This window comes from Hyla sarda, chromosome 5 (assembly GCF_029499605.1).
Source record: "Hyla sarda isolate aHylSar1 chromosome 5, aHylSar1.hap1, whole genome shotgun sequence".
In the NCBI taxonomy this organism is placed as follows: Eukaryota; Metazoa; Chordata; class Amphibia; order Anura; family Hylidae; genus Hyla; species Hyla sarda.
Genome location: NC_079193.1, coordinates 29,832,951 through 29,858,519, shown reverse-complemented (window position 1 = coordinate 29,858,519; position 25,569 = coordinate 29,832,951). Strand labels below are relative to the sequence as shown.

The window sequence follows — 25,569 nt, the reverse complement described above, 5'->3', positions numbered from 1 at the left end:
AGCCAGGATGGGGGAGGCAATGGGGCAGCAGCGGCGGCTGTGGTCTCGGCTGTGGTCTCTGGCCGGGGAGACGGGGTGGGGCATTATCGGCATGGTAATTGCCGATACCGATAATGTCCAAAATAGTGAATATCAGCCGATAATATCGGTCAAACCGATAATCGGTCGATCCCTACTGCCTAATCATGGTAAAACAATACTACAGTACCACAACATGTGAACACTGCCTATGGTTGAGCTGCACTACCACAACCAATCTGCGGCCAGGTCCGTTTTTGGAAGAAGAACATATGGACGGTCTCACTTGGTTGTTGCGTCTGCATGGCAGAAAATAGGAAAGTCAAGTCCCAAGGATCCTATAGGGTAGTAGTCTCCAAACTGCAGACCACCAGATGTGGCAAAACTACAACTTCCAGCATGCCCGGACAGCCAACGGCTGTCTGGGCATGCTGGGAGTTGTAGTTTTGCCACATCTTAAGGTCCACAATTTGGTGACCATTTGACCATATTCACCATTGCTGTAGGGTTATTAAGGGAGATCAAAACCTGTTTAGAGGAAAAAAAATTAACCCGTTGCCCATAGCAACCAATCAGATCGCTTCTTTCATTTTGCAGAGGCTTTTTCAAAAATGAAAGAAGCGATCTGATTGGTTGCTATGGGCACCTCAGCAACTTTTCCTCTGGACAGGATTTGATAAATCTCCCCCATTATCACAGTGGCTTAACCGATCATGTATTCTTCCGCCATCGCTTCTGTCTTACAATTGGCACAGGACGACAAGCGTCGCGGCTCAGTCACGTGACCAACTTCTAGTAATCCTGGCGGCAGAAACTTGTAAAGGAAACCGAATGTGGCCCAGCTGCAGACCTACAACAAAGCTCTCGCTTGTTTGCAACGAAAAACTAGAGAAGGAAGTAAGTCCCAAAGTGGCCATAAAAGTTACGGATTATTTTCCTGTAAGCAGCTCAATAACTCCCGTCTTTATTTCACTTTTTGTTAATGAGTCTGCTCATAGAGTTTACTGGTGTTCGGAGAGTTAACAGTGCCCCGCACTACTCACACACCATACACATGCCAAGAGAGGACTGACTGCTCTATTCAAGTACATTGGGATATGCCGTAACATTATGATGGTGGGAGTCTGGTCCCATTGTTTACATAAACAGCAGGAGTCCTCAAGAGCAGAGTCCCTTTGGTGGTTCACCTTGGCCTCCCCTTTGCGCAGTGGTAAAAAAAACAAAAAAACTGAAGGGTGCCCTTACGGTTCCGTGTTGGACCTAGCAGATGGACTGCCACTGACTACACAGCATTGGCCTATCCTTCTGAATCAATGGCAGACAAATCTTTAGTGGATTAAAAACAACATGGATGCTTGAAATGAGAACTCCAGCCAAATCTAACTTATCCCGTATCCCCGGGATAAGTAGCTGATCGGGGGGGGGGTCCACAATCCCCCACAATCTCCGGAACGGGACCCCAGCTCTCAGTGAAGACCATGTGCAGTAGACGGCATGCGTTGCATTCATTTCTATGGGAACGCCAAAGATCGAGCTGGGGGTGGGATGGGTGTGTCCCGGAATGGGCCTCTAGCTCTCAGTGAGGAGCACGTCTTGTCTACCGGTAGATGGCACCACTCATTTCGATGATGCCAAGTGCTGTACTCAGGTCTCTTCTGCGCTTCCATAGAAATTAATGGAGTGTGTGCCGTCTACTGCAGGCGCTCCACTATATTAAAGGGGTATTCCAGGAATTTTTATTCATTTGACTATGCCACAGGGGCTGTAAAGTTAGTGTAGTTCATAATATAGTGTCTGTACCTGTGTGTGACGGTTTTCTCACAATTCTTCTGTAATTTTCACACCAATATTTATTTTTAACAGCATACAAAATGACTGTTGTCTCAGATTTTTCCCAGGTTGCAAGGCAGCTGTGGTGGCAGGGTGTGTGGTGCAGGGCAGATGTTGTTACCCTAGGGGCTGATGGCATTAACCCCTTGTATTCGTGATGCCAGGGCATGGTTTAGCCTATAACCACCAGAAGGTATACCACTGGATCCTGGGCTAGGCACGGGGGCAATAAAGACTCCGACGCCAATTTACGGACGACGGTAGCTTTACTGAGGGTAGACAGTTGGTAAAGTCTATACAGTTCAGCCAGGGCCCAAGGTGTGACCAGTGACACATAGACCTTAAGGGTTTGCTGGGACTTGTAGTGGGACTGGACAATTGAATGCAGACCATGCTGACTTGACAGATGACAGGGACTGACTAGACTTGACTCAAAGCTGTGACTTTATCTTACATGACTTGATGGTGGCTGCAGGACTTGACTTTGAGGTCTCCAACACTCTGGACACACACACTAGACAAGACTGCACTGGACCTCAGCAGGGAGAGAAGCTCCACCCAGGGCTTATATGGTGGAGACTAGCAGGGGCCCATAGGTCACTCTTGGGGTCACCTGGTCACTGGTACCTCTTGGATTTTAATCACATGATATATCACATGGTATAACTCTTAAAGCAACATTACATTTCATAACACTTTACATGGTAAAACATATATAATGGGGAAACAAGTGAAGGAGGCTGCCTGACAGGATAGCAGGAGCATGGGGTAACACCTCCCGTACTGGGCCACCACACAGCCAAGACCTTACTCACTAGTCAGCTGATGACCGGGAGCCTGTCTGCTTCAATGGGTGGAGCGATCGCTTGGTGGGAGAGAGATCAATCTGCAACTAATGAAACAGCTGTAGGCACCCTGATTGAAAACCACAGGTCTTTTGAATGGATGCAGCTCATTTATGTTTCAATGGGTGGGGTGTCTGATGTGTGGGAGGAAGGAAAATGGAATTATGGGATTTGTAAGCAAAAAAGAAAACTCAATCAGGAAATACCAGTTCACAAAAAGCTAGCCACAGTGTTCTGGTAATCTCACAACATTTAGCCCCAAGACAAGCGCAGATCCTTCCTAAGCATGTCCATTACTGTCTGCCAGGTACGTACTAAAATCACCTTATGGTGGAGAACCCCTTTAAGACCTGTGCACACACTATATATATATATATATATATATATATATATATATATACACACACACACATCTCTATATGGTTTCATATATACAATACAAGACATACACAGCAGTGTAATCCTGCACTTTAAGCATTTTTTGTATATTGCTACTTTAGTGTCCGTAAATTTGCTTGTTACTTTACGCTCTATATAAATTGGCACAAAGACAGGATATCTTACATGGGAGCGCGGTGACCAGGTCATTGTCTCCTTGTGTAGTCAGCAAAAAACATTTCCCGATCTCATTACCGAGCAGCAACGTATCTATTTCCTTCTAGACGGGGACGTTTTGTCAGTACTCCTTAACAGCAGGTAGTGGCCTAAATCCAGCAGAGGTAGCAGCCAAGGGTCACCTTTGCAGGACGGGAAAACAAATTCTGGGGGGCGGGTGTCCCTTAACCTTAATGTCATAGTGATAAAGATTTATAATGAAGGGTAATTCCGCTTTAAACAGGCAGGCAGTCTATGGGCTCTGAAGTATCCAGCGCCAGTCACTTCTGCCACCCAAAACCTACAGGTTTCACAGGCATTTATGGTGAGTCACAGGGGTGCGATGAGGTGTATGGGGTGGATGTTATTAACCCCTAAATGTTCGTGACGCCAGGGTGTGGTTTTTCCGGTAACCACTCGAACATTAGTACCGCTATCCCTAGGTTAGGCGGGGTAATAATAGTCCAAGACCAGGTTAGGGTTAACGGTAGCTTTACTGAGGTAGACAGATGGAAATAGTCTTTACAGCTAGGCCAGGATCCCAGAGTGGTGACCAGTAACACAGAGGGACCTCACAGCTTGCTGGGACTTGCAGTGTTTGGACAGACTTCAACTCAGCCACGCTGACTATAATAGACTTGACTGTAGGTAGTGACTAGAGATGAGCGAACTTACAGTAAATTCGATTCGTCACAAACTTTTCGGCTCGGCAGTTGATGACTTATCCTGCATAAATGAGTTCAGCTTTCAGGTGCTCCGGTGGGCTGGAAAAGGTGGATACAGTCCTAGGAAAGAGTCTCCTAGGACTGTATCCACCTTTTCCAGCCCACCGGAGCACCTGAAAGCTGAACTCATTTATGCAGGATAAGTCATCAACTGCCGAGCCGAGAAGTTTGTGACGAATCGAATTTACTGTAAGTCTGCTCATCTCTAGTAGTGACAGCAGACAGACGACTTGACTTACTGACATGTGGCTGCTGGTTAGGCTTGAGGTCTCCAGATGTGCTGGACACTGACTCTGAGACGTCTGGTCTTTACTGTACCTCAGCAGGAGTCATAAGATAGACATTGTAATGGCTGCCCCTCTTATAAAGGGGGGGGGGGGCTGAGCAAGAAGCCCAAAGGTCAAGCTGCAGGTCACCTGGTTGGCTGGTGCTCCCTGGGTAACAAACATGTGACAACAACATCATGTGACTAAATCAAAGGTCCTTTATACCTAGTATACTGATAACACAATGGGGGAGACACTGCAGCAGAGCCCCTAGGACACAGAGGGACTCAACCTGACAGGGCCTAAGTACTGTACGGGACTATATCCTGTACTGGGACATCACACATTTTCCTAAGCTCATCCTTGTGTAAAACACACCAACCATTTTTTTACTAAAAACTTTTGCATATTTGACCAAACAACCAATTGTTCTCGGGATGCGGTCATCATCCAAGACTGTCCTATCAGCCTCCTACCTACATCCCTGGACCATTCCTTAGAGCTGATAGTTCTTGAGACTTAGGCTAGGTTAAGACTATGGAATTTCCGCCTGCAATTTCGCTTTGAAATTGCAGGCGGAAATTCCGCTTGCTAAAATGTATAATGCAGTGAATGGGTTTCCGTTCACAAATTCACACTTCGGAATTTGTGAAGCGGAATTAGTGAACGGAAAATCCGCTTGGAAATTTCCTCCTGAAGAATGGCGTTGCTCTTTCTTCAGGCGGAAATCCACGCGGAACACATTGCAATCTATTGGAGACTGCAGTGTCTGCGCGGTCCTAGCACCGACTTATTCAGTCAGCGCTGGCCACACTCTGAATCTCCGGGCGGAAATTTTCCAGGAGATTCCGTAGTCTGAAACTAGCCTTAAAGATTATCGTTGATGTATCCAACTAATTTTAATGGGATCAAAATCCATTAAAGGGGTACTCCACTGGAAAACTTATTTATTTTTTTTAAATGAACTGGTGCCAGAAAGTTAAAACAGATTTGTAAATTACTTCTATTAAAAAAAATCTTAATCCTTCCAGTACTTATTAGCTGCTATTTGCTCTACAGGAAGTGCTTTTTGAATTTCCTTTCTGTCTGACCACAGTGCTCTCTGCTGACACCTCTGTCCATTTTAGAAACTGTCCAGAGTAGGAGAAAATCCCCATAGCAAACCTATCCTGCTCTGGACACTTCCAAAAATGGACAGAGGTGTCAGCAGAGAGCACTGTGGCCAGACAGAAAGGAAATTCAAAAAGAAAAGAACTTCCTGTGGAGCAAATAGCAGCTAATAAGTAATGGAAGGAGTGAGATTTTTTTTAATAGAAGTAATTTACCAATCTGTACATCAACAAGGAAAAAGAAAATGCTCAGCTCACCATCCACTAGTAAGTTGCAGAGACACGGGCTGGGTAGGAGCACCTGGAGCTCGGATGAATCCGGACCGCTTCCCGTAATAGAGAACCATGTGAAGAGCAGGGATCCAGCTCACAGGATAGCGAAAGGATAAAACGTAGCTTTTACTTGCTCATTTTAAAATGTTCAAAATCAGACACAAACCAAAAAGGGGGGAGGTAAAGGCCCTAAAAACAGAACACCAACGCGTTTCGAGCTACAGAAGAGCTCTTAATCATGGTCTGATTTTGATCATTTTAAAGTGAGCAAGTAAAAGCTACGTTTTATCCTTTCTCTATCCTGTGAGCTGGATCCCTGCTCTTCACAATTTACCAATCTGTTTAACTTTCTGGTATCAGTTGATTTAAAAAAAAAAAGTTTTCCAGTGGAGTCCCCCTTTAAAAGGGTATTGCGACCATAGGACATCTTATCCCCTATCCCAAAAATAGGAAATAAGTTGTCTGATTGCGGAGGGCGCGCAGCTGGGACCTCCAGCCATCTCCGTGCAGCACCCACATTCTATGCTGGGCTTCTACTCCAGTCTCGGAAATCTCTGCTTCCGCCACTGGAGACGTGACGTCACACCACGCCCCCTTCATTTAGGTCTATGGGAGGGGGCGTGACGGACGTCACGCCCCCTCCCATAGACATGAAGGGAGGGGGCGTGGCATCACGTCAAAGGATAGGGGATTAGATGTTCGATCGTGGGGGTCCGGCCGCTGGGGACCCCCCGCGATCTTCGGCACTGCACCCCAGTCATCCAATGCACATAGTGAACTCCGCTTTGTGCCGAATGACCGGCGACCACAGCCAACACTCCCCCTCCATTCATGTCTAAGGCTATGCACTAGGGCAGTAGTCTTCAACCTGCGGACCTCCAGATGTTGCAAAACTACAACACCCAGCATGCCCGGACAGCCAACGGCTGTCCGGGCATGCTGGGAGTTGTAGTTTTGCAACATCTGGAGGGCCGCAGGTTGTAGACCACTGCACTAGGGGATCCCTGCACTGAGACTCCGACCGATCAAAACTTTTGACATGTCTCTCTAACAGATACACTTAGGGTGCGTTCACACGCTATTTGTTTTTGCGGGTTTTCCGCAGCGTATTTGAAAGTGGGCGGGCTCTACTCGGCTGTCCATAGCAGATTGTCCGCGGCAGAATTTACGCTGCGGAAAATCCGCCGCAAGCCCTATTGAAGTCAGTAGGGACTGCGGCGGATTTTCCGCAGCGTAAATTCCGCTGCGGACAATCTGCTATGGACAGCCGAGAAGAGCCCGCCCACTTTCAAATACGCTGCGGAAAACCCGCAAAAACAAAGAGCGTGTGAACGCACCCTTAAAAAGTCACCAGACAAATGACTGATTTCGTTTAAAATTAACCGTTTTTAAACAACTTTCACAACATTACAAGCAGAAACTGTCCATATATTATCTATATTACCTTTAGTGAAACATCAAATGAGCGACATAGAATAGGACTATTATGGAACCATCGCTAAGGGCAGGATAAGGTTATACAGGGCCGGGGCTTCTGAAGATAAGGAAATCTTATAGGAATAAGAACAATCCTGCTGGTTTGATCTTGGAGGAAGTCGCCCAGAACCTGATTTCTGACAAGATCTATGTCTGGTTTGCTTAGTAAACACATTAATCTACTACAGAAGAAGCGTCCTTAGTGCAACACAAATACAACATTAAAGGGGTACTCTTCTGAAAAAAAAAAAAATAATAATAATTATATATATATATATTATCTATATCTATATCTATATCTATATCTATATCTAATCTATATCTATATCTAATCTATATCTAATCTATATCTAATCTATATCTATATCTATTCTATATCTATTCTATATCTATTCTATATCTATTCTATATCTATATATCTATATCTAATCTATATCTATATCTATTCTATATCTATTCTATATCTATTCTATATCTATTCTATATCTATTCTATATCTATTCTATATCTATTCTATATCTATTCTATATCTATTCTATATCTATTCTATATCTATATCTAATCTATATATATATATATATATTATTATTATTATTTTTTTTTTTTTATCAACTGGTGCCAGAAAGTTAAACAGATTTGTAAATTACTCCTATTTAAAAATCTTAATCCTTCCAGTACTTATCAGCTGCTGTTTGTTCCAGAGGAAGTTCTTTTCTTTTTGAATTTCCTTTCTGTAGGACCACAGTGCTCTCTGCTGACACCTCTGTCCATGTCAGGAACTGTCCGGAGCAAGATAGGTTTGCTATGGGGGATTTGCTCCTACTCTGGACAGTTCCTAAAATGGACAGAAGTGTCAGCAGAGAGCACTGTGGTCAGACAGAAAGGAAATTCTAAAAGAAAAGAACTTCCTCTGGAACAAACAGCAGCTGATAAATACTGGAAGGGTTAAGATGTTTAAATAGAAGTAATTTACAAATCTATAAAATTTTCTGACACCAGTTGATTTAAAAAAAGTTATTTCCAGTGACGTATCCATTTAATGGTCAACAGGGAAAAAAGGGACCTTCGTCAGATGTATATCTGGCTACGACTGGGTTAACATCACAACTTCTCACTGATACACTGGATTGTTCCTACGAAAAGCTCCCAGTGAAAACATGTCATACTTAAAGGGGTACTCCACTGGAAAAAATTTTTTTTTTAAATCAACTGGTGCCAGAAAGTTAAACAGATTTGTAAATTACCTCTATTAAAAAATCACAATCCTTCCAGTACTTATCAGCTGCTGTATGCTCCACAGGAAGTTATTTTCGAATTTCCTTTCTGTCTGACCACAAGTGCTCTCTGCTGACACCTCTGTCTATGTCAGGAACTGTCCAGAGCAAGAGAGGTTTGCTATGGGGATTTGCTCCTCTTCTGGACAGTTCCTAAAATTGACAGAGGTGTCAGCAGAGAGCACTGTGGTCAGACTGAAAGGTAATTCAAAAAGAAAAGAACTTCCCCTGTAGTATACAGCAGCTGATAAGTACTGGAAGGATTGGGATTTTTTAATAGAAGTAATTTACAAATCTCATTGAGGCATATACTGAGGAAAAAGCGGGGGCACCACCAATTCGGTATAATGCTATAGCCCAATAAACGGAAAATTTGTATCTAGTGAGTGGGGGAGAGCCGAGGAGAAAAAAAGACCTATAGGGGTGCACATCAATGAAAAATAGCTTTCATATAATAGATGCAAGGAAGAAATATTGATGGCACTCGCCTATAAAATCATAGACTTTATTAATTCTTTAAAAACGGTGCTGACTCATGACTGGTCGGGAGACAAAAAAAACGCTGCAGCCGTGGCTGCACGGGATGGCGGTGACAAGCTTGTTTTGAAGTAGCCCGCTTCCTCAGGACGGAGGAAGCGGGCTACCGTGAAACAAGCTTATCGCCATCACCCCGTGCAGCCACGGCTGCAGCGTTTTTTTTGTCTCCCGACCAGTCATGAGTCCGCACCGTTTTTAAAGAATTAATAAAGTCTATGATTTTATAGGCGAGTGCCATCAATATTTCTTCCTTGCATCTAATTTACAAATCTGTTTTCTGGCACCAGTTTATTTCAAATAAAATGTTTTCCAGTGGAGTACTCCTTTAAAGAAGTACTCCTACAGCAGTGTTTTCCAACCAGGGTGCCTCCAGCTGTTGCAAAACTACAACTTCCAGCATGCTGGGAGCCTGGTTGGGAAACATCGGGCTATGGCAACGCTGCTCCTATGGTCATGACACATGTTGGCAAAGATGGCAGTTATGTGCCACGTTTGGGGTCGGGCATGCTGGGAGTTGTAGTTTTGCAAAATCTGATAAACAGTGTTATGAATACTACTTATTCATTTTTCTGCATGGACCTTATAGTAAACCACAAGCAGGGTACAGAAAGAACCCCCTACAAATATATGGAACAAAGGTTTAGGATCCAGAAATATATGCAACAAATCTGTGCGTGAGCAAAGTCTATCCGTTTTGCCCGGAGTGTTCCTGTAGACTTTTAAAAATTCCACAATTTTCCTAATGTCCTGTTTTCACATAATGTAGTGACAACCAATGGACATTACTCCTATGGGGGTTAACCTTTTCCCCCCCAAAGCTATGATTAATGTTTTTCATTATGGAAATACATAGGAACAGCAAAGACATGGCAGGGGGAGGTATTCTTGTGTGACCTGGCAAATCTTATCTGGGAAAACTGGGCGACCAACCGTGTCCTGACGTGGACTGCTAAATTAAAGGGTCATCCAGGATCAGAAAAACTGCTGGTTTATTTAAACAAAAAAAAAAAAAAAAAAAACTGAAAAAAATAAAATAAAAAATACAGTGCCACACCTGTTCTCAGGTTGGGTGTGGTAGTGCATCTCAGTTTCATTGAAGTAAGTTGCTAAGTTGTAATATCGCACACAGCCCGAGATGTGGCGCTGCTTTTCATTAAAAGGGGTATTCCGGCCATAGACATCCTTTGGATAGGGGATAAGATGTCAGATCGCGGGGGGCCCGCCACTGGGACCCCCTGCAATCTTCGTGCAGTACATGCATTCTAGACGGGGTTGCTGCTCCAGTCTCAGAAACTTCTTTTTTACTGGTACTGGAGACGTGAGGTCCTGCCACGCCCCCTCGTGACATCAAGCCACATCCCCTCCATTCATGTCTATGGGAGGGGGCGTGATGGCAGTCACACCCCCTCCCATAGACATGAATGCAGGGGGCGTGGCAGGACCTCACGAGGGGGCGTGGCAGGACCTCACGTCTTCAGTCCCGGAAACACACTTGTTTGTGTTCCACCTTTCTATAGTAAAACAATAGTGACCGACTGGGTTATGTGAAAAGCAAAACAGAAATTAAACTAGAAAGGTACCTACGGGTACGGTATTTAATAGTCATACATCTTACCATGGTTTTGGTCAAACCTCCAGGCGGGCACATGTGCGTTGTGTTTCAGGTTGCTATGGGTCGGCAGAGGGACAGTCACATAGATCGGGCCTTGAACCAATATGTCCGTTTTATCACTGCCAAATAAATGGATACTGACGGCAGTGACTGGGGTGAGGTCAAAGCGGCTGCTGTTCCCTGTGAAACAGACACATACAGCAGGTTAGTAGGATGCACGACCAGTATAGTGCCAGTTCTGACTAGTAAGACCCTTTCAGACACTCAGGATGAGAATATGTTATAGGTAAAAACTGCAGAATAAGCAGGAAAATGGTGACATTTGGCGCACCTAGGGTGCGCTACTCTGAACCATATAACATTACGCAGCCACGTCTTGCCAAGTCCCATTCGGCAGCACAATTGGAAGTGTCTGCTTCCTTACTCGCTTAATTCCCTAAACTACTAAACATGTCCTTGTTATTCTTAGCTTGGCTTGGCCCTACTGGCGACTCCGTACTGCGTGCAGCTCTTCCAAGTAACATTTTCCACATATCCGTTTCTGAGCTCGTAAACCGGAGAAGAATAACATCATCTACTTCCATTTGGAGTAAGAAGTCACTTTCTTCAAAATACACAAGACATATGATCATGAATTGTTACTCTAGGTTTTAAAAATCAAGTTACTTGGAGCCTCTTTGTCGAAGACTGTGTTGGACATGCTGGACGCAACACGACTCCTGGAAAAAGCCCCCAAGCCAAACGCGTCGGAGGTGTGGTGGGTGACTGGGGAACGGTGGGGGTCTCCACATATCTGATCATCAGCCGGTCTTTGACCGCCTTTTCTGGCTTTCAGCTATCTGGTATTTACTATTGTGCTTCATACTGGTTTAGGAGATTATTCCTCAGCACCTCTATGTACATATCTGTCACTGTGCACTTTTTGCACGACTGCATTATAGCTATATTTATACCTAGTTCTGCCTAGTACATCTGTGTGGGACTATTATTGTTTTTTATGACTATCATTGCTATATTGCTATTAACACATTTGAATTTGTACCCCTCCTTTCCCTAGTCCCCACCTTCTTTTTTCTGTGTCCATGCCTCTTGCTTTTAATTGATTAATTTTGTATTTTCCTAATAAACATTACCTATTTTTATACATGGTCCTCTTTTCAGTGGTCTTTAAGGTTCATAGGTTATTTAGTTTAGTGGTTTTAGTACCATAGGATCTTATCATTTCGCTTATATTGTATGTATCCCTTCTTTATGTTGGTGGTAGCTATTTTATTTGGTAAAACGCTGGGCACAATCATGACCGACAGTCCCTTATTAAAATCAATGTGGTCTGTCTAGTGCTGCTGATGTGCGGAATACAGTGGGTACTGCCACGCTGTAATTTCCTGACCGACACATCCCTATTAAAGTCAATGGCTCTGTCTAGTGCTGCTGGTGTGCGGCATACAGTGGATCCTGCCACGCTGTAGCTTCCCGATTGACAGACCCCTACTAAAGTAAATGGCTCTGTCTAATGATGCTGGTGTGCGGCATACAGTGGATCCTGCCACGCTGTAGCTTCCTGATTGACAGACCCCTATTAAAGTCAATGGCTCTGTCTAATGATGCTGGTGTGCGGCATACAGTGGATCCTGCCACGCTGTAGCTTCCTGATTGACAGACCCCTATTAAAGTCAATGGCTCTGTCTAATGATGCTGGTGTGCGGCATGCAGTGGATCCTGCCACGCTGTAGCTTCCCGATTGACAGACCCCTATTAAAGTCAATGGCTCTGTCTAATGATGCTGGTGTGCAGCATACAGTGGATCCTGCCACGCTGTAGCTTCCTGATCGACAGACCCCTATTAAAGTCAATGTGGTTTGTTTAGTGCTGCTGGTGTGCAGCATGCAGTGGATCCTGTCACACTAGTTTCCTGACTGACAGACAGACCCCTATTAAAATCAATGGGTCTGTCTAATGATGCTGGTGTGTGGCATGTGGTGAATCCTGCCACGCTGCAATTTTTGTTCTTCTGCTCCTTTGATGAGTAGAGCAATGAAAATGTACTTCAGCGGTGGAACTTGGCCTTATGCCAGATTTAAACAACCATAAGAGGCGCAGTCTGTCTGTTCCGCCAGATTGGATGGGAAGAATAGCAGAGCATGCAGTACTATTATTCCCATCCAAATGATGGTCACCAGGATGGGACCTGACAGACTCCACTATAGGTCAAAGAGTCCATCGAGCGCTATTTGTGTTCATCATTTGAAGGGTTCAGTGCGGCAGCCATGACTTCTGTTATAATGGAAGAACATGACAGCGGTATAGACAAAGTGCCAGTGTCCCCATGACAACCCCTATTGACCATTGTTCTATACCAGAGGTCCCCAACTCTGCCCTCAACAGTCCAGGATTAGATTTTTTTCCCCCCTTGATCTATTTCAACGGAGTAACTAAAATAAGGCCTCTTTCACACTACCGTTGTGTGACGGCCATCGAGGCTGGCAGGGAAAATGGCGGGAGAAAAAAAATACAGCTTGAGACGTCTTTTTCTCCTACTCCTCCCCCTGAAAAACAGCGGTGCCCGAAAGGACCCCATTGACTATAATGGGGTCCATCGGGACCTGCTGTTGCCTGTTGCGCCCCGTCAAAATGATAGCAGTTTGACGGACGTTCTTGACCGGGCGCAACGGCAGTGTAAAAAAAGCCTAACCTGGAATGATGGTGGGCCTTAAGGACTGGGTTGGGGACCACTGCTCTATACTATGTAAATCCACACCAGGGAACTAACAACTCCACTTTTGGAGCTACTGAAACCTGTTGAGCTTATTGACTATTTAAATTCTATTATATTCTATTATCACCAGGTTTATCAAGGTCACAGCATAAGCAGGAAGTGTTGTCATGGGGACCCGGCTGCAGTTTCGGGACCGGACGCGTTCCTTCAGGTAATGATTAAGAAGTCGTTAGGTAATGATTAAACTTTCAGCAGACGTCCTACCTGAGGAGTTTCCATCTGTCCCTTGTAAGTAAGGAAAGCTTTCCACCTCTAAGGATGTGCTGGCGGCAGTCAGGAACGCGTTGAGATCTTTATAGGTAGCATTTCCTGGAAGGTCCAGGGCGCTTCTTGCAAAGTGCACCCGAGGCTGCAGACGTGACCCTGTAAATCGCAAACAAAAAACCAACGGTTACGTGAAACGTGTAGCCCTGCATAGGTTTTCTGTGGGACAGCAGAAGTTCAAAATTGATGCCCTCTGAATTTCACCTTTTAATCTCCAGAATAAAAAAACAAAAACAAAAAAAAAAAAACACCTTAAAAATGTAGATCGGTCATCATCCAACTAACAAAACGGTTATGTGCAAAATACAATACTAAAGAGAGAAGGAAGCAGAGAAGGAATCTGTTCTTTGAAAAAGGATGATATGCACATTATCCGGATAATTGTGACCACGCACAAGCAGTTTCTATGGCAAAGGTCAAGTAGTTAAGATTTTTTTTTTTTACTTTATTTTTGTTGAATATTTTTCCCTTGAGAGTCCTCAAAAAAGCATTACTGTAGAAATACCAGAACTGTAGTACATTGATGGCACACAAGGCATTTTCCTCCTTAGGGATGGCGGGAGTCTCTAACAGGCTGGTTTAACCCAGTAGATAAGAATAAACTAGATAAGACTCCCAATATCCTATTCCCATCATCATGGCCACTGGTCTCAAACTGTGGTCCTCTAGATGTTGCAGCTCCCCCCCCCGCCCCTCTCACTTTTGGGCAAAAAGAAATCCAACATACCCGACTGTCCCCTCCCTTGAAATCTGCCATTGGGGTAAAGTTCCTACACCCATTACAGTGGCACTTAAAAGTTTGTGAACGTTTCAGAATTTTAAAAATTCTTGCAAGATTTCCACAAGGCCTAAAAGTAGATAGAGAACTAAATCAAACAAAGGTTTTGTGATCTTCACCAAACACGTATGAGGAAGTGTATCATGGCACAAATAAATGAGATTCCTCGGGGCCACAGAAGAAGAGTTGTTGATCCTTCAGTCTGGAATAGGTCACAAGATCGTCTCTAAAGAGTTAGGACTCCGCCAATCTACAGTCAGACAGGTTGGGTACAAATAGATCAAATTCAAGACCACTATAACCCTCCCCAGGAGTGGTCGACCAATAAAAGATCTTTTTATTTTTATTTTATTTTTTTATCTAAGAGCCGAGGAAAGTGCTCTCGAATCACCCAAAGTGCAAGAAAAAAGTGCAAACGTGTTACACTAAAAAAACGTGCACAGAGGATGTGGTCTATCGCAAGCCCTTCTCCGATAGGAGAGAGGCCCCCCAACAAACCTTACCCTTCACCTCTGGACCAAAAGGTACCTGCGAGGTTCCAGGTTCGATGTCCCTTTTCGCCGAAGCTACTAGGGGACCACAAATGCTCCCAGCATTCCCCTTGGCGTTAGCCAAGGTATCTACCCGCAGAGCCGATAACGGTAGGTACCCTGCCAAAGCAGGAGTACCCGGGGTGTTTGCAGGGAGGTGCGGAACCTAATGGCCACACACACCTCCCCTAGACCGCCAGGAGGGAGACCCAGAAGGGCTACAACACGCAAAAAGTGACAAAGTGACAAAAAGAAAGAAATAAGTGAATGTGCTCAGATATACTGCCCGGACATCCGCACAGATCTATAAAAATTTCTCTGATCCTATCCAGAAGGCCGGGAATCAAGAGGTGAGTGCCACAAGGTGAAGAGATCATGGTGCCCGTGCTTCCAGTGAGTCTATCCTCCCAGTGAATTTCGGCACCTCGGGGTCACCACTCCCCTCGGCTCTAGGTCGACCAACAAAGATCACTCCAAAAGCGAGACATATAATAGTCTGCAAGATTACAAGGAACCAACGTAACCTCTAAGAAACTAAAAGGCCTTTCTCACATTAGCTAATGTTCGTGTTTAGGAGTCCACCATTAGAAATAAAGTCAGCTGATGCTCTCCACAAAGAATGGCCAACCTGCAGTTTGATAAACATCACCCGGATAAGCCGGAAGACTACTGGAACAATGTTTTATGGACAGAGGAGACTAAAATAAAATTTTTTGGTTAAAGCACAAGTGTCACCAAATCTGGGCCATATAACCTACACACAGCCTCTGTACTGTGTGTGGATTGTGTATTAGGCAGTGTTTTTACCTTCTGTCTGCCGTCCTTTATTTCCCCAAAACAGAGTTTTGATGGAAGCCGAACACAGTCGTATAGGTGTGGCGCGAGGTTCGCAATGCCCCGTCACCACTACACCTATCCCCTGCACGTCAGCGCTGGGACTGCTGTGTGATTGACACATAAGCGAAGGGGCGCATGCACTGGGACCTATCCCCTGTGAGCGCCGCGGCGTGTCTTCATGCTCTGCTGTTCAAAAAAACTTTATTCAGATGTGCACCTTTATTATTTCTGAACATCTAATAGTGACCGCTATCCTCTTCTTTCTTCTTGCTGTGCCGGTGACAGGAGACGTGCGCTCTGTTGCTTCTATTCCCAATTCTATTCGCGCTCCCTGCCTCTAGCACTGTGTATGAGCACTGAGGAGGTAGGCGGCGGGAGTGAGCGCTTGCCATGATCACACACGCCGCGAGGCACACGGGGGATAAGCGAAGGGGCGCATGCGCTGGGACCTGTGTGTCAATCACAAAGCGGTCCCAGCGCTGACGTGCAGGGAATAGGCGTGGAGGCGGTGGGGCATTGCGAACCTCGCGCCATGCCTATCCAACTGTGTGCGTCTTCCATCAAAACTGTTTTTTTGGGGTAATAAAGGACGGCAGACAGAAGGTAAAAAACACAGCCTCTGTACTGTGTGCAGATTTTTTATTAGGCAGTGTGTAGGTTATTTGGCCCAGATTTGATTTCAAATCCCACTAAGACTTGGGTTCAAATCCCACTAAGGACAACAATAAATAAAGCGTTATTATTATTATAATAACGTCAGCAGAGAGAACTGTGCTCGTCATGTCATCAGAGAGCATTCCAAAAAGAAAAGTATTTCCTCTGTAGTATTCAGGAGCTAATAAGTACAGGAAGGATTAAGATTTTTTAATAGAAGTAATTTACAAATATGTTTAACTTTCTGCCACCAGTTCATTTAAAAGAAAAAAGGTTTTCACCGGAGTACCCCTTTAAGCTGGGACGAAGATGATGCTGCAGCCAGACAGGATTGTGTTCAGAATGGTATGGAGACCCCTAGTGTTTTATTATTATTATTTTTTTTTAATAAGCCATGATAAGATTTTTCATGATGTATATTAGAAAGGGTAATGTTTTGCCAAGACTTACAACGCATAAAAAGTTTTTGATCCTGACAGCGCCCATTTAAATAATTTTGGCTCATATTTATGCAAAAAGGGTTCACAAACTCTTCACAGTTCACAGTATGTAGTTGGTCGGCTTTCTTAGTTGTAAACCTCCATGGGGAAGATTTATCAAAACCTGTGTGGAGTAAGAGGGGTGTGGTTGCCCATAGCAACCAATTAGATCGAGTCTTTCATTTTTAAAAGGGTTACTGAAAGAAGTGACCTGATTGGTTGCTATGGGCAACTGTACAACTCTTCCTCTACACAGGTTTTGATCAATCTCTCCCCATGTTCACTGGGATCTTAAAGGGGTATTCCAGGAAAAAACTTTTTTTTATATATCAAATGGCTCCAGAAAGTTAAACAGATTCGTAAATTACTTCTATTAAAAAAAAATCTTAATCCTTTCAGTACTTATGAGCTGCTGAAGTGGAGTTGCTCTTTTCTGTCTAAGTGCTCTCTGATGACACGAGTCTCGGGAACCGCCCAGTTTAGAAGCAAATCCCCATAGCAAGCCTTTTCTACTCTGTGCAGTTCCCAAGACAAGCAGAGATGTCAGCAGAGAGCACTGTTGCCAGACAGAAAACAACAACAACAACAACTCAACTTCAGCAGCTGATAATTATTGAAAGTATTAAGATTTTTTAATAGAAGTAATTTACAAATCTGTTTAAATGTTTAAAATGTTTTCCTGGAATACCCCTTTAACTGTAAAGATTTCTCTTCTCTTTACTGGATTAGATTTTGTGAACAAATTTGCGCGTGGATAAAGACATTCGTGACACTTACGAACGCTTGAACTTTGAATTTTTAGCAGGTTTGGCGCATCTCTGTGTCGTATAGCGTGGCCTAAGCATTTTTTGTCACAGTCGAGCTTTAGTGCGAAATTGTATGTAAGTGCATATTCTCGTACAGTGATTGGTAGTATCTTCCCAATGTGCCGGGAGTTTCCTTTTCTAAATTAGGATTATTTTTATATCATTTAAATTTAAATTTTTCTTTCTGGTGTAAAACGAGACCCGAAACTTCAGGTAGTGAAAGGGTTATTTGCCTGCTAAGTGCCACTTTTTATACACAAAGCCTAGGGCAGCAGACATACTTTGCATGGATGTAGGTCAGTGTTTACCAATCAGGGTGCCTCCAGCTGTTGCTAAACTACAACTCCCAGCATGCCCAGACAGCCTTCGGCTGTCTGGGCATGCTGGGAATTGTAGTTTTGCAACAGCTGGAGGTACCCTGGTTGGGAAACACTGACATACGTAATCCCAGCAATAGCACGGTCTGTGGTCCACCTGTACAAATCAACAAAGTTCCGCGTCTGGGGAATCAAAACCACAAACCGCTTATTTATGACCATAAAGCCGATGCCAAGAAGACGAGGAAAAAGGCAAATAAATGATCTCATTCCGGTCACGCTCGTCGTTTCTACCAAATGGGGTTTATGGTCGATTCTAAGTTATAAGGGACCAAATATTTGAGCTCTTGAAATAGATTTTGTAGGGTTAAAGGGGTACTCTGGTGGAAAACTTTTTATTTTAAATCAACTGGTGCCAGAAAGTTAAACAGATTTGTAAATTAATTCTATTAAAAAATCTTAATCCTTCCAGTACTTATTAGCTGCTGAATACTACAGAGCAAATGGTTTTCTTTTTGGAACACAGAGCTCTCTGCTGACATCTCTGTCCATTTTAGGGACTGTCCAGAGTAGGAGAAAATCCCCATAGCAAACATATGCTGCTCTGGACAGTTCCTAAAATGGACAGAGATGTCAGCAGAGAGCACTGTGGTCATGATGTCAGCAGAGAGCTCTGTGTTCCAAAAATAAAATAATTTCCTCTGTAGTATTCAGCAGCTAATAAGTACCGGAAGGATTAAGATTTTTTAATAGAAGTCATTTACAAATCTGTTTAACTTTCTGGCACCAGTTGATTTAAAAGAAAAAAAAAAAAAAGTTTTACACCGGAGTACCCCTTTAAATAATAAAAAAAATTCTCATAAAAATCTATTGCCCATACGGTGTTGAGCAGACTTAAAGGGGTATTCCAAGAAAAAAAACTTTTATACATCAACTGGCTCCAGAAAGTTAAACAGATTTGTAAATTACTTTTATAAAAAAATCTTAATCCTTTCAGTACTTATGAGCTTCTGAAGTGAAGGTTGTTCTTTTCTGTCTAAATCCTCTCTGATGACACGCCCAGTTTAGAAGAGGTTTGCTATGGGGGTTTACTTCTAAACTGGGCGGTTCCCGAGACAGGTGTCATCAGAGAGGATTTAGACAGAAAAGAACAACCTTAACTTCAGAAGCTCATAAGTAGTGAAAGGATTAAGATTTTTTAATAGAAGTAATTTACAAATCTGTTTAACTTTCTGGAGCCAGTTGATCTATATAAAAAAGTTTTTTCCTGGAATACCCCTTTAACCACTGCAACAAAATGCCCGGGCGATTAAATGTGCCGCAACACAATGTGTATATCTGGGACAGACTTTTAGTCTGCAGAACACATCAGCACTAAGTAGCAGGCAGCTTTCCCAGACTACTTCTAATCGTCTCCTCCGAATGAATACCTTATAACACCCTTCAAATGGTACAGCTGGACCACGCACTTTTATTACAAAAATCTGGTTAAAAAAAAAAAAAAGCCCGTCACGGGCACCATGTATTTACATGCTCCGAGTATAATCCATGTGGTTCTCATTAGTATAAAACACTATACGAGCCCTTCTAGGTCAAACAGCTACAAACTTCCCAGGAAATTGGTGCAGGTCTGACTAGGTGACTGCTGGCCGGGGGTAATGGGAACAAACACACAAACACACACACACACACACACATTTTAGAAACCATCTAAATAGCAATAGTGCCCATTTAACTATTTAAAGAAGCACTCACCATCAATAGTCCTACAGCGCTATCTGTTTTATTCCAGCACAGCAGCATCTATCTGTTTCATTACTGTAAGTGGGTCATGTGGTCACCAGTCTAAATCACAGAAAATCAGGGTTTAAAAGGTGTAAACCGGTGGAAAACGTTTTTCTTTAAATGAACTGGTGCCAGAAAGTTAAACAGATTTGTTAATGAAAAGCGGAGACCATAGAAGAATTCTCCGCTTTGAATTCTAAGGGTTGGCCGTGCACGTGTTGAATCAGGTGAGCTGAATTCCTACTCTCCTAACTTCAGATTTGTTAATTACTTCTATTAAAAAATTGTTATCCTTCCAGTACTTATTAGCAGCTGTATGCTATAGAGGAAATTCTTTGAATTTCTTTTTTGTCTTGTCCACAGTGCTCTCTGCTGACACCTCTGTCAGTGTCAGGAACTGTCCAGAGCAGCATAGGTTTGCTATGGGGATTTTTCTCCTGCTCTGGACAGTTCCTGATACGGGCATCAGGTATCAGCAGAGCTCTGTGGACAACACAAAATTAAAAAAGAAAATAATTTCCTCTGTAGTATACAGCTGCTAAAAAGTACTGGAAGGATAAAGATATTTTAATAGAAGTAATTTACAAAATCTGTTTAACTTTCTGGCACCAGTTGATTAAAAAAAAATAAATGGTTTCCCCTGGAGTACCTCTTTAAAGGGTTTCTCCAGGACTAGTAAAACCTAGCTGCTTTCTTCCAGAAACATAGCCACACTTGTCCGCAGGTTGTGTGTGGTATTGCAGTTCAGTACCACCAAAATAAATGGAGGTGGGTTGATATACCGCACCCGTCATGAGGACAGGTGTGGCGTTGTTTTGGAAGAAAGCAGCTATGTTTTTCTTATTCTGGATATCCCCTTCAATGTGGCAGAGGATGTGGTCCGTCATGGGTCAGCTGACTATTGTATGCTTCTGTATCTGTATACTACTGCTGCTGCTGCTATCTCTATGGGATCAGGATATGTAGTTAAGCCCCACCAGCTCTATCTGCATACTGCTGCTGCTATCTCTATGGGTACAGTATATATATAGTAGTTATACACCTCCCCTCCAGCCCTATCTGTATCCTGCTGCTACTCTCTCTCTATGGGATCAAGAAATAAGTAGTAGATATACCCTCCCCCCTCCAGCTCTATCTGTATACTACTGCTGCCATCTCTATGGGACCAGGATGCATAGTAGTTCTACACCTCCCATGAGACTGTTCACACACTGCAGTTTTTTTTACCCCGATTTTCACAAAATTATGCTCATCTCAATTTTGAAAAATCACCACAAAAATATAAGTATATCGCAGCAACAAAAACAGCCAAACTGTTGTAAAAATGAGTGACAAATGCTGTAAAAATCTGATGCGTGAACACAACATTTCTCTAAAAATGCACACTGAATAAGAATAAAAATGCATCACAACTGCACATAGTGTGAACTGACCCTCAACCCACTAATCAGTTCACCTGGGTTAACTCCAGCTGCCTAATTAGATAAACTTCAGTGATGAGACTCCACACCCTCTCTCTACAGAATGTGTATATATCATTTTTGTCCCCCTCACACACATCTATAATAAATGTGTCCCATGGGTCTTTTTTGAAAAGCCAATCACTAGTTTAAGTGGGTGACCGCTATGATCAATGACTGGTCGAGCATTTCCTGTGTGTGGAGACGAAAGCACAGGGTAGTGTCGATCAGCGGGAAATGGGTATTATCGGGTAGGCCGCAGCGGGTTACCGGACAGGTGAATATAGAAAAGATTCTGTACAAATTATAAACTTATTGATTAAAATCCCTGATCTTTCTGTGCCTAGGAGTCCAGTGGAAAATGTATCTTAATGATAGTACCGCCCACTGGACTCCTAAGCATGGAAGGATCAAAGACTTCATTTAATAAAGAACAAGTTATGCTGAATCTTTTCCCACAAAGATACCAGCATACTTACCTCCCCTGTTCCCCCACTGTTTCCCGCCGATCACAGAGCAGAAAAGGTACCGAAAGAAGAAAACGGGAGCAGTGACCGGAAGATATGACAGATGCCGCGCCGGGAGAGCGGGTGAGGTAAGTGTGCTAGTGCTTGCGGTTTTAAAGCATGGGGAGGCAAGGGGTTAAAGGTGTACTCCGTTCCTAGACATTTTATCCCCTATCCAAAGGATTGGTGATCAGATGTCTGCGGCGGGACCCCAGACATCTGGTGCACAGAGCGAACTTCGTGCTGGATAACTGGCAATGCGGGGCGGAGGGTCGTGAAGTCACGGCCACACCCCCTCAATGCAAGTCTATGGGAGGGGGCGTGACATCCGTCACGCCCCCTCCCATAGACTTGTATTGAGGGGGCATGGCCGTGACGTCATGAGTAGAGTTGAGCGAACTTACACTAAATTGACTCGTAGTGAACCTCGCAGCTCGGCTGTTGATTACTTTAGTCTGCGTAAATTAGTTCAGCTTTCCAAAGGCTCTGGTTGCCTGGAAAAGTCTGGGATGACAGTCTTAGGTCTCCTAGGTCTGTATCCACCTTTTCCAGGCAACTGGAGCCCTTGGAAAGCTGAACTAATTTACGCAGACTAAAGTAATCAACAGCCGAGCTGCGAGGTTCCCTACGAGCCAATTTAGTGCAAGTTCGCTCAACTCTAGTCATGACGTCACGGCCCCAAAGGAACGCGGGGTGCAGCAGGTTGACTGCAGGGGTCCCCAGCGGCAGGACCCCCACGATCAGACATCTGATCCCCCTATCCTTTGGAAAGGAGATAAGATGTCTAGGGGCAGAGTACCCCTTTAACTATGGGGCTTTTCCGGAAAGCCTCTTTAACTTTACCCATGAACAGAGTAGAAAAAAAAATAGTTGTTTGCAAAAATTCAGCACTATGGAACGTTCTACAAATTTTTACAAAAAACAAAACTATTGCATACATAACACTATTCACATGATGATTTAATAAGTGAACCCGCGTGTCACATGAGGCATCGAGTAGGTCATCCACAACCCACAATGCACAGGGCACTTATCACAAAGACAAGTTTTGTTCCCATCAGACCCGTGATATTTCCCCAGGGAGACTCGTATGCTCCTTTTTCTCGCTCGTCACTAGCAGAAGGTTATGCATGGTAAAAAGCTAAAGTTTTATTTTTGCACTGACCTCAAAATAACTTCTAGGGAACAGAGTCCAGATGTACGGCAGCCAAAAGGCTCAGAGACAGCTACAGCAAAGTGCTGAAACGCTTCACAAACGGGCACGTGGTTATCCCATCAAGTGGAACAATGTCAGCTCGGCACAGGACTGTTCACATTAGGCAGAAGAATTTAGGGGGAGATTTAGCAAAACCTGCGCAGAGGAAAGGTTGCCTAGTTGCCCGTAGCAACCAATCAAATCGCTTCTTTCATTTTGCAGAGGCCTTGTCAAAAATCTCTGCATGGGTTTTTGATAAATCTCCCCCTTAGGCTGCTTTCACATTATAAAATGTATCCGTTTTAAAGATCCATTCAACGTTCCGTTAGAAAATCGTCCGTTAGAAAATCCCATTATAGTCTATGGGATTTTTACATTATCTGTTTTAACCCGTTATAGCCCGTTATTAAAAGCGGACGTTATTTTGTGACGGAAGATAGAAACTAGAGATGAGCGAACTTCCAGTAAATTCAATTCGTCACAAACTTCTCGGCTCGGCAGTTGATGACTTATCCTGCATAAATTAGTTCAGCTTTCAGGTGCTCTGGTGGGCTGGAAAAGGTGGATACAGTCCTAGGAGACTCTTTCCTAGGACTGTATCCACCTTTTCCAGCCCACCGGAGCACCTGAAAGCTGAACTAATTTATGCAGGATAAGTCATCAACTGCCGAGCCGAGAAGTTTGTGACAAATCGAATTTACTGTAAGTTCACTCATCTCTAATAGTAACGGGAGAAATAGTGCATACACCATTTCTTCCGTTCATTCATCCATCACAAAATAATGTCCGTTATTAAAGGGGTATTCCAGGCAAAAACTTTTTTTTATATATATCAACTGGCTCCGGAAAGTTAAACAGATTTGTAAATTACTTCTATTAAAAATTCTTGATCCTTCCAATAGTTATTAGCTTCTGAAGTTTTCTGTCTAACTGCTCAATGATGATGTCACGTCCCGGGAGCTGTGCATGATGGGAGAATATCCCCATAGAAACTGCACAGCTCCCGGGACGTGAGTCATCAGAGAGCAGTTAGACAGAAAACAACAACTCAACTTCAGAAGTTAATAACTATTTAAAGGATTAAGATTTTTTTATCAAAGTAATTTACAAATCTGTTTAACTTTCCGGAGCCAGTTGATATATAAGAAAACGTTTTGGCCTGGAATACCCCTTTAATAATGGGTTAAAACTGATAATGTAAAAATCCCATAGACTATAATGGGATTTTCTAACGGCCGATTTTCAGTTTTGTTTTTTTTTATAACGGAACATTGAACTGATCTTTAAAATGGATACATTTTATAGTGTAAAAAGCAGCCTTAGAGTGGGAAATCTGTATCTAATATCTATCCCGCTACCTACCTCATATATAACTACCTACCTATCTCCTACATTTCTCTCCTTAACCATTTATATTATTCCACAGCCAAAATCTATATAAGAATCTGACCAACTGTCCATTACTTATCTTGTACAGATCTAGAGTTACACTTTTCCTTTGTCGTTGTTCAGATAAAAATTCTAAATTCTGCTGGGTTTTTGTTACAAGCCGTTCATTCTGGGAGCCCAGATGGAATGAGGAGTCTGCTCTACTACAACACTGTAAACACTTGGGCATTTTTGTTTTTTCTTTTTAACTTTTGACTTTCACTTTTTCCTAAGATTAAACTTAAATTAAGGGGTACTCTGGTGGAAAACATTTTTTTTTTTTTAAACAACTGGTGCCAGAAAATTAAACAGATTTGTAAATTACTTCTATTAAAAAATCGTAATTCTTCCTGTACTTTTTTAGCAGCAACCACAGTGCTCTCTGCTGACTCCTCTGTCCATGTCAGGAACTGTCCAGAGCAGGAGAAAATCCCCATAGCAAACCTCTCCTGCTCTGTACAGTTCCTGACACGGACAGAGGTGTCAGCAGAGAGCACTGTGGACAACACAAAAAAGAAATTCAAAAAGAAAATAACTTCCTTTGTAGTATACAGCTGCTAAAAAGTACGGGAAGAATAAAGATTTTTTAATAGAAGTAATTTACAAATCTGTTTAACTTTCTGACACCAGTTGATTTAAAAATAAATGTTTTCCAATGGAGTACCCCTTTAAGTGAAAAAAAAAAAACTGCATATTTAATAAATCTGTTGGAGGTATTTGAAATGATAATTTGGAAAACCAAATCCTGTTACACAAATAAGCATATTGCAGAGAACTGGGTTGTGAACACAAAGATCGTATCGCTCTTCAAAGTCTAAATTTATTTAGGAAATATGATCCCTAACATGGTCATCCAAGACATCAGAACTTTGTATATTTGTAACAGTGATCTAAGGGGCGGCCCCCCTTATGTCATGATTATACGTGATTGTTGGGATCATGCAGAGGCCGTCCCTGCCGTCATAAACTCCCAGTTCACTTGACCACAAAATAAACTATAAAAAAGGACTCACAAGAACTAATCTTATTCCCCGTGCACAATGGGCACCAATACACTTCCAGATGCCTATTCAAGCGGCAGAGTTTCCACTTGGAAATTCCGGCACAGCAGCCTTCCAATGCTTTCATTGACATTCTGCTGCATTGTGCACACAGCGAATTTCCACGGTGGAAAATTCTGCCATGGAAATTCAAA

The 25,569-nt window shown here is 43.2% G+C and overlaps 1 protein-coding gene across 2 annotated transcripts in view; it reads right to left on the bottom strand.

Moving 5' to 3' along the window:
- The window catches only part of FAM171A1 (family with sequence similarity 171 member A1), a 130,584-nt gene that overhangs the window by 23,288 nt on the left and 81,727 nt on the right, over positions 1-25,569 (bottom strand). For both annotated transcript variants that reach the window (XM_056519095.1, XM_056519096.1), the window contains exons 4-5: positions 13,540-13,698; positions 10,563-10,739 (exon numbers count right to left, since the gene is read on the bottom strand). In XM_056519095.1, coding sequence (XP_056375070.1) covers positions 10,563-10,739; positions 13,540-13,698 — 336 coding nt within the window. The remainder of the gene's footprint in view (positions 1-10,562; positions 10,740-13,539; positions 13,699-25,569) is intronic.